Source organism: Callorhinus ursinus, unplaced genomic scaffold (assembly GCF_003265705.2).
Source record: "Callorhinus ursinus isolate GAN/ISIS: 27379988/994484 unplaced genomic scaffold, GSC_fseal_2.0 scaffold65, whole genome shotgun sequence".
NCBI lineage: Eukaryota > Metazoa > Chordata > Mammalia > Carnivora > Otariidae > Callorhinus > Callorhinus ursinus.
The window spans coordinates 545059-555640 of record NW_027397127.1 but is presented as its reverse complement, the minus strand read 5'-3'; the positions used below and the strand labels follow the sequence as shown (position 1 = coordinate 555640).

The following is a 10582-nucleotide window of genomic DNA, read 5'->3' as shown; positions in this document are numbered from 1 at the left end:
CACACACACACACACACACACACACACACACACACACACACACACACCCCTTTATCCATTTATCTATCAATGGACATTTAGGTTGCTTCCATATCTTGACTATTATAAATAATGCTGCGATAAACACAGAGATGCATATATCTTTTCAAATTAGCATTTTTGTTTTCTTTCGGCAGATATCCAGAAGTGGAATTACTGGATAATATAGTATTTTTTTAAAGACTGTATTTATTTATTTGACAGAGAGAGAGAGAGAGCAAGCACAAGCAAGGGGAAGAGGCAGAGGAAGACGGGGAAGCAGACTCCCCACTGAGCAGGGAGCCCGACACGGGGCTGGATCCCAGGACCCTGAGATCATGACCTGAGCCAGAGGCACACGCTTCGCTGACTGAGCCACCCAGGGGCCCCCGGATCATATAGTATTTTTATTTTTAATTTTTTGAGGAACCTGCATAGTGTTTTCCATAGTGGCTGCACAAACTTACATTTCCACCAATAATGCATGAGGGGTTCCCTTTTCTCCACATCCTTGCCAACACTTGCTATGTCTTGTCTTTTTGATTCTAGCCATTCTGACTGATCTGAGGTGATATCTCATTGTGGTTTTGCATTTCCCTGATGATGAGTGATGCTGAGCATCTTTTCATGTGTCTGTCAACCATCTGTATGTCCTTTTTGGAAAAATGTCTGTTCAGGTCCTCTGTTCATTTTTTTTAATGTTTCAAATTTTCATTTCAATTCTAGTTAGTGGGGCTCCTGGGTGGCTCAGTCAGTTGAGCATCCAACTCTTGATTTTGGCTCAGTTCATGGTCTTGGGGTCCTGGGACTGAGCCCCGAGTTGAGCTCCATGCTCAGCAGGGAGTCTGCTTGAGATTGTCTCTCTCTCCCTCTCCCTCTGCCCCTCCTCCCCACTCCCTCTCTCTCAAATAAATAAATAAATCTTTTAAAAAGACAAATTCTAGTTAGTTAACATATAGTGCAATATTAGTCTCAGGAGTAGAATTTAGTGATTCATCACTTACATATAACACCCACTGCTCATCACAAGTGCCCTCCTTAATACCCATCACTCATTTAGCCCATCCCCCTGCCCACCTCCCCTCCAGCAACCCTCAGTTTGTTCCCTATAGTTAAGAGTCTCTACTTTTCTCCTACCCCCATGTTCATCTGTTTTGTCTCTAAATTCCACATGAGTGAAATCATATGGTATTTGTCTTTCTCTGACTTATTTTGCTTAGCATAGTACCCTCTGGCTCCATCCATGTCATTGCAAATGGCAAGATTTCATTCTATTTTATGGCTGAGTAACACTCCATCGTGTATATATACCACATCTTCTTTATCCATTCATCAGTGGATGGACATTTGGGCTCTGTCCATAATTTGACCATTGTTGATAATGCTGCTATAAACATCGGGGTGCATGTGCCCCTCTGAGTCAGCATTTTTGTATCCTATGTGTAAATACCTAGTAATGCAATTGCTGGGTCATAGGGTAGTTCTGTTTTTAACTTTTTGAGGAACCTCCATACTGTTTTCCAGAGTGGTTGCACCAGTTTGCCTTTCCACCAACAGTGTAAGTGTGTTCCCCTATCTCTGCATCCTTGCCAACACCTGTTGTTTCCTGTGTTGCTAATTTTAGCCAATCTGACAGGTGTGAGGTGGTATCTCATTGTAGTTTTGATTCATATTTCTCTGATGATGAGTGATGTTGAGTATCTTTTCATGTGTCTGTTAGCCATCTGGATGTCTTCTTTGGAAAAATGTCTAATCATGTCGCCTGCCCATTTCTTAACAGGAGTATTTGTTTTTTGGGTGTTGAGTTTGATAAATTCTTTATAGACTTTGCAGGAGGAAAGAATATCCAATGGAAAAAAGACAGTCTCTTCAACAAATGGTGTTGGGAAAACTGGACAGCCACATGCAGAAAATGAAACTGAACCACTTTCTTACATGATACACAAAAAGAAATTCAAAATGGATTAAAAACCTACATGTGAGACAGGAAACCATCAAAATCCAAGAGGAGAACACAGGCAGTAACTTCTTTGACATTGGCCATAGCAACTTCTTACTAGACAGATCTCCTGAGGCAATGGAAACAAAAGCAAAAATGAACTATTAGGACTCCATCAAGATAACAAGCTTCTGCACAGTGAAGGAAACAATCAACAAAACTAATAGGCAATTATCAGAATGGAAGAAGATATTTGCAAACGACATATCTGATAAAGGGTTAGCATGGAAAATCTATAAAGAACTTATCAACCTCTGCTATCTGGTAACTGGATTGTCTGGGGTTTTTTAGTGTTGCGTTTAGTTGTATAATTTCTACATATATTTTGGATATTAACCCGTTATTGAACATATCATTTGCAAATATCTTCTCCACTCAGTAAGTTGCTTTTTTGTTTTATGATTTCCTTCAATGTGGAAAAGCCTTTTGGTGTTGTCCCAATAGTTTATTTTTGCTTTTGTTTTCCTTGCCTGAGGAGACACATTCATAAATGATGTTGCTAAGACCAATGTCCAAGAAATTACTATTTCTTCTTTCCAGAGTTTTATAGTTTTATGTCTCACACATTTAGGCCTTTAGTCCATTTTGAGTTTTTTTTTTTTTTTATTAATTGAAAAGACTGTCTTTTCCTCATTGTACTTTCTCCTTTGTCACAGATTAATTGACCATATAGGTATGGATTTATTTTTGGCCTCTCTACCCTATAATTCTAGGCCACAGCTTCCTAGTCTGAAGAATAGAAGAGCAGCAGTACACAAATTCTAAAACCTTTTACGGCATTAAATTTTTTACGATTATACCTAAGAGTATATCATTAACTATTCCTTACATATAAAAAAACCTGGAAACTTTGGTGGTACAGAATAACAAGAAATTATAACAATATTTTGTATATTGGTACATTTGTATATTTGGTATATTTGTACATTTTGTAAAAAATGTATATTTCATACATGTTTCTTCACTAATGAACATGATAATATAAAATTAAGTGCAATTTTATAATTTGGGTTATGGCATTATACTAATTTCTACTAATACTCACCTTAAATTTTAAAGATTATGAAAGAGATAAACATAAGTAAAAATATATAAATTATTTATAATTCAATTATAAAAAAGCATCTAGTTCAATGCTTCACATGATTCTGCTCTCCCTCCCTTCTTTATATTTAATTATTAACTTTCCCACATTTTCTTCAGAGTAAATGAGTTATCTTCCCACAGAAGATATTCAGCTGCCCTTGGTAATTCAGGATAACTTGGATTTTAATTTGTTTTTTAGTGGATGATACCACATGCTTTGGAAGGCATTAAAATAAATGATTCCAAATGTTTTAAGTCGTTTTAAATCAATACAATTTACCATAAAAAAAGAATGAAATAAATACCTTTACCCATTTGTTGGGAGACGATATAATCTGTAATTAAAAATTTCAACTCTGATAAAAAAAATCATAAATATTTAAAATTAAATATGTGTTGTATATGGCTCAAATTTTACATTCACCATGGTAGCCTAAAAGAATAAGTATGCTCTGAGCTTAAAACCAAAAGGGGAGTTGCTGCCTAGCAAGAGGAGAATGGACTAACATCAAGACCATGAAAAATTGGTGTAGTTTTCTAAGCATTCCAAAAAAGGAAGGTGTTATGCATTAATATTTGCTAATTTAACATTATATTAACTTGTTTGGATTTTATAAATACATGTCTTATTATTCATGTGACTAATTTACTTTAAAATTACATGGTCGGGGTGGCTGGGTGGCTCAGTCATTAAGCGTCTGCCTTTGGCTCGGGTCGTGATCCCTGGGATCGAGCCTCGCATCTGGCTCCCTGCTCAGCGGGAAGCCTGCTTCTCCCTCTCCCACTCCCCCTGCTTGTGTTCCCTGTCTCTCTGTCAAATAAATAAATAAAATCTTAAAAAAAAAATAAAAATTACATGGTCACGTGTGTTTAAAATAGATTTTTGAAAGAAAATAAAAATATGAAATAATATTAATCAGAGCATAAAGCACATCTTTTAAAACCATAAAAGAAGGGGGGGTTTGGGGAAATGGATCAAACAGGTGATGGGAATTAAGGAGTGCAGTTGTCATGATAAGTACCAGGTGATGTACAGAATTGTTGAATCAATATATTGTACACCTGAAACTAATATAACACCATATGTTAATTGGAACTAAAATAAGAACTTAAAAAATAATTAAAGCCATAAAAGAAAATCTAAAAGTCCTTAATGAAGTAGAACACAATTCAGAAGAGAGACCTATTAAAAAATGTTAAGTACCTGTTATAATGACCTTGAAGCATCACTTAAAATATCAAGCTACTATTATATAATAAACTGATATTAATATAAAGCTTGAACAACCATAAAGCCTTATTACTAAAACTGGTCACTGGAGCAGCAGGATCAGCATCACTTGGGAGCTTCTTAGAAATGCAGGATCTCAAAGCCCATCCTTGAACTGTTGAATCAACTGTTATTTGGCCAATAAGGTCACTAGGTGATTGATATGCATATTAGAGTGTAAGAATCACTGTCCTATAGCATAATTTTAATTATAACTTCATAAATTACACAGCATTACTTTTTATTTCTTTGCATTAGAAGTTACTGAGATACCTGAACAAAGTTCTAGAAAATTCAATTTGCCATCTGAAAAATCTATTTCTATTTAAACATTTGCATATGAATACACCTAATATATATCTCACTTATTTAGGTAGACACTTGATGAATATTAATAGCATAAAAATGAATTAATTTTTCCTAATCTTAAAGTGGCAGGGTAATAAAAATTATATATTTGAGAATCAAAGAAAATAGTTCACAGTAATTTCTTCAAATTTTTTAAAAGATAATTTTAAAGAATCTTCTTTTTACAAATTATGATAACTTTTAAATGACTCAATCAGCAACTTCCCATCCTAAACTACTGACGTCAGAATTCTCATAACTTCTAAAAACTCTGATTTTCCAGTAAGACCCTACTTGCTAAAACATCTGGAGCCTTGCATAAAACACAAACACACACTGTGGAAATTTCAAGCTATTTAAACACCATGAACATAGGGATTTTTGTCATGTTTTAAAATGCAGAAATAGAAGAGATTATGCCTTAAGGAACAGAAGATATCTAGGCATTTCCAAATTAATTCAATATACAGTAACATATCAAAGGGAACCCAGTCTCTCAGAGGACTCTGGATGCTGAGATAGGTTCCTGAGAAACTTAGAACCATTCCATGTGCAATGTCAAAATTTACTAAAGCAAATAAAGACAATTCAAAATTCTATGATAAACCTAGAGTACTTTTCAAACAACTTATGCCTAATATTTACTTACTTAAGTACGTCTTTAAATCTGAGGCTTTAGGGTGAGTAACTATAAAACAGGGGCAATATAATCTTTAATATTATTTACCTGAATAACCTTCCACTTTTAGGATGGGCAACAATTATGAATAAATGACAGTCATTTTAATAAAATATGTGGAATTTTTAAAAACTAGAATTACTTGAAAATGGAAAATTATTTTTTAATCAAATTGCTTAAGGTTAACTCAATCATATACCTAACACTAAAACCTACAATACAAATAATCAAAATTTGACCTATCCTACCTTTTATTTTATGTAAAGGTTTATCTGACACTTACATATATATAAAGAGTTTAACTTATATAAAGGTGATTTATTTTGTGAAGATATCTTAGGAAATTGTGTTTTAAAGAAAACATTATCTACTGAAAATAACATGATGTAAAGAGAATCTGGACTCTTAAACAACTTACGTGGAATATCCTCTTCAAGTCTATTTTTCCATAGTAGAGAATATAGACACAAGCTACCAAATACCTAGAAAAGATGGATGCTGTGATGTTGAGAGAAGAGGTAGAGAGGGAGAAAAAAAATCTCAGACTTTAATTTTTTCATTCAACTTTATCCACAGTTTGCATCGGTAATATACATTTAGTGTTCCATTTATTTTTAAATGCATCAGAAAATCAATTATGATAGATCTGTGACCAATACAAAGATTTCTGAATTCTTCAAAAAATTCACTTAGAAAAGTCAATAAACTAGCATTCTGTAGAGATAATTATTAAACAAATGGTAATGCATTTTTACTCCTTATCTCAATTCTAACATATCCAACATCACTTCTTTCTTGTGCCATACAGTAATAAAATTTAGCAGAAGTAGCTACCTACTACATTTTTAGGGCCTAATAAAATATTTCAGTTTGATTATTTAACCCTCTTCAAATCACAAATCCAATTCAAAAAATTATAATCATTCTTAATTCAATAACTGATGAAGTAAATATAAAATAACCGTAAGAACCATTTAGAATAAAATTTACACTTATTTAAAAACTAATAAAAGAATTACATCAGAGCCTTGGTAAAATGTGTCCTTGGGAACTATGTGAGAAACTGACTTAGAGGTGGTGTTGCTTTCTGGCAGTATAGTAAATAAACTGACATGATATAGACCTCAGATGGACCCATCTTAAATGGAATTTTGCTTTGCAGTAAAGAATGTTACTATAACGTTCTGGTATATTTTCCCTTTAAGGTAATAACTGACAAGTAAGTGAAATGCAATAAGGAAATAGCCTATAATTTCACTAATATTTCAATGATATGAAACAGGAAAATACTTGTAAAATAACATCTAGGTTGATTAATAACAGGACTCCTACAGCATGATAAATATAAAAGCAGTATGAATGATTGCTGTAGCTTTTACTGGTCACTTGTAACATTGTCAAATTTCTACAATAAAAACTAACAACTTAAGATATTTATTTGCCATTTCTTACCTTTATTACCCAAGTTTTCACTAGGGAGACTGATTATGCCAATGAAGTTTTTTTTTTAGATCCAACTGAAAAATAGTAACTAATTAGCTCAAATATTTAAAGTAATAAGTTACTAATAATTTAATTTTTAAACCTTATAGTCATAAGAAGCTTTAATTCTTTAAAAGCTCCAATTTCACACTAGGGGAATGTAAAGAACACATCTGTATTCTAATGCCAAAATTTAATTATATGGCTTCATGCCAACTGATCAAAAAAAGTTGAGTTGTTCCTAAACCAACCCTTATATACCATTTGGCACACTAGTTTTTACCTTTTATATATACCCTTAGAAATACCCAGGTCAACACTTTTAATAAGTTGCATCCATATTAAGAGGTAACAAGTGCAAATAATCACATATTTAAGATATGGTACTTGCTTGGCTACTACAAAAGTAATTATACTAAGGTTCTTCTATACCAAACTGAGTATTCATTACAGTAATGTTTTTGAAAAATTCCTGCACTACTACCAACATAAATTTATCTATCTCCAAATTAAACAAGGACTTTGTAACATAGTATACTTATGAAAATATATATAGAATGGTCTGTGTTTAATTCGACATCTTGTTAATTGAGGATCATAAGACTTACAGGATCCACAGATGGCCAGATTTCAAATAAAAACCTATTCTTCAACTGCTGCTCTCTGAATCTGAATAAAACTAATGGCAGCATACTGACATAATGCTACTGAAAGTCAAGACATAAACCCAAACTTTGGCAGTTTTATCAAAATGTCCTTGGTAATTAGTACTTTGCTACTTCTCAAAAACCTTACTGCTTTGTGTAATGTTTTCAATACAGAAATAAAATATTCTTCAAATAATACATTTTAAAAGATGATTAAGTTTTGCAAAATTAAATAGCATAAATTAAGCATATTAACATTGGGTTTTTTTTTTTGACAACATGACATAACCAATTTTAGGAAAACTGCAATGTACTAAATAAAAAACCACAGATGTCACAATGTGAGGCACATTTAAATCCTCACATATTACTGACCTTACAAAATCTACTAAAATATTTTAAAGTTCCATTGATTCCATTAATACATAAAAAGAAATTGCAAAAATGCTTAAGACTATATAAGAGTCATCAATTACACAGGCACTTCACATGTAAACAATCTACAGTACAACTGAAAATATTTTGGCACCAACCTATAATACTAAAAGAATTTAATATAAAGCCAGAGTTCTGCATTTTCTACTCATTTTTTTCTAGAAAACTAAGACCAAAGATTGAAGAAACTGTGTATAAACTAGAATTAGAAGTGTATTAAATAACTCAAATATAGAATAGTTTTAAATCGGTAAAAAAATGATTACCTCATCCAGGTGTTTACTAGTATGCTATGATATAAAAAATTAAACCTAATGTGATTATTAAATTGAAACCACATTTTAAATTTAGTATCAATCTGGTTTTTGAAAAATAATCAAGGTTATCAACTGACTTAGTAAAAAGAGAATTTGAATTTATCAAAAACTCTCATTAAGTTAATCCAGTTTTCCCCCAAAAGAAGTTTGGGCAATTCAAATTTAATTTTGATGTTTTAACATGATTTTTTTAAACCTAAGGCTTGACCTAATAAAATTATCTTTGATTAGACATTCTTATCATGAATTTGAGATATCTGAAATCACTTCAAATAAATGCAACTATACACTTATAATTTTGAAATGTTACATCAAGCTGTAGAAAGCTGAGATGCCTTGGTTGTAGGTAATTCAAGAAGAGCCTGAACTGTGACACCGACTTTCACAAGACCTCTCTCTTCCAAAATATGATGAGGCAAACAGAGTCTTTCCTGAAAAACAAAATAAATGATATCAGAACATTTGTCTTTTATAGTGCAGTAAAGCCTAAACAAGTCAGAACTGGATTTTTAAAACATTTCCTGTAAAACGTCAAGTAAAAAGTATATCATACTAATTAAATTCTAATTTTTTAATTCTCTTATTGAGGTGTAATTCACATATAACATTATATTGGTTTCAGGTGTAAAACATAATGATTTGAAATATGTATACAGTATAATACAAAATAATCACCACAATAAGTCTAGTACCATCCATCCATCACCATACAAAGTTAACTTTTAGGATTTACTCTCTTGGCAACTCTAAGTATATTCTATAATATTAATGACTATAGTCACTATGTGGTACATTACCCCCATGACTTATTTATTTTATAACTGAAAGTTTGTACCTCTTGAGCCCCCATCACCTGATTTCACCTACTCTCCTCTGGCAAACACTATTTTATTCTCTGTATCTATAAAGTACATTTTGTTTGTTCATTTGGTTTTTTTAGATTCCACATGTAAGTGAAAACATACAGGATTTGTTTTTCTCTGTCTTACATAATTTGCTTATCATAATATCTAATATCCTCAAGGTCCATCCATGTCACAAATGGCAAGATTTCATTCTTTTTATGGCTGAGTAGTATTCCATTGTATATATATATACCACATCTGTATCTATTCATCAGTTGAAGGACACTTAGGTTGCTTCAATATCCTGGCTATTGTAAATAATGCCACAATGACCACAGGGATGCATATATCTTTTGAATTGGTATTTTTGTTTTCTTTGGATAAACACTCAGAAGTAGAATTGCTGGATCTTATCGTATTTCTAATTTTTTGAGGACCCTGCATATGGTTTTCCATAATGGTTATACCACAATTTACATTCCCACCAACAGGATATGAAGGTTCCCTTTTCTCAACATCCTCACCAACATTTTGTCTTTTTGGTGATAGCCATTCTAACAGATGTGAGATGATATCTCATTGTGTAAATTCTACTTCTAAAATGGCTGTTTCAATAGATTTTAATGGTATGGGATTCTATTTTACGGCTGTGTTTTGATCTGAGACTGGTCTGACCCACATAAGCAAATATTTTAAAGTGAGACAGTCATGCTAGATGTTCCCTAAGCTCTTCTGCTGGAGTAGAAAGAGCACTACATTTCCAGCCAGGACATCTAAGGGCCATGAGATATTAAGTACTAAAGATAATAAAATTCCCTGAGACTCACTTTATTTATCCTGAAGACAGGACTGTATGAGAAATAAAGTGAATAGTCTGGTGGTAGAAGTGGTTTGTAAACTCTTCAGTCCTGTACAAAATTGGCTGCTCTGGTTCATTCATTCTACTAGTTCTGAAGAGATTCAGTACTTTTTTTATCTTAAGGTTACTTCCCTCCAGCTGCTAGTGGTTTTGTTGCTTCTTAGTTCCAGAATTTGGTAAGTAACAACTACCTACTCTTATAAGCACATCACATGTCATTTGATCTTCACAATTCTGTAAGAAAGAAGGTTTAGAAGCAACTTTGCATTAGGTTTTCATTAGCCTTCACTGATTCTACTCTAACATTCTTTCTTTTTTTTTTCTTTTTTGTAAGTAATCACTACTCCCAACGTGGGGCTCAAACTCACAGCCCCAAGATTAAGTGCCACATGCTCTACCGAAGGAGCCAGCCAGGCGCCCCTCTTCTAACATTCTTAATGTTTTCAAGGGTTCTGTCTTCACCTCTTCTCTTTTAGACTATATCCTCTCTTTGGTATTCTCAAAACTTTATCAAAACTTCAAGGGTTAACTGAAGGGTTGCATGCATGTGCATATCATCAAATAAACTTGGTAGCTATTTCTGAAGAAACAATGCAG

At 32.9% G+C, this 10582-nt stretch overlaps 1 protein-coding gene across 5 annotated transcripts in view; it reads right to left on the bottom strand.

The window, feature by feature from the left end:
• Positions 1-2034: 2034 nt before the first annotated feature.
• Positions 2035-10582, bottom strand: part of LRCH2 (leucine rich repeats and calponin homology domain containing 2) — a 103627-nt gene continuing 95079 nt past the window's right edge. For 4 of the 5 annotated variants that reach the window (XM_025853706.2, XM_025853707.2, XM_073885736.1 and 1 more), the window contains one exon: positions 5947-8712. In XM_025853706.2, the coding sequence (XP_025709491.1) occupies positions 8593-8712 (120 nt within the window). In that variant the 3' untranslated portion in view covers positions 5947-8592. Of the gene's footprint in view, positions 2088-5818; positions 5899-5946; positions 8713-10582 lie in introns of those variants that run through there. The other variant, XR_012376115.1, reaches the window with a different exon arrangement.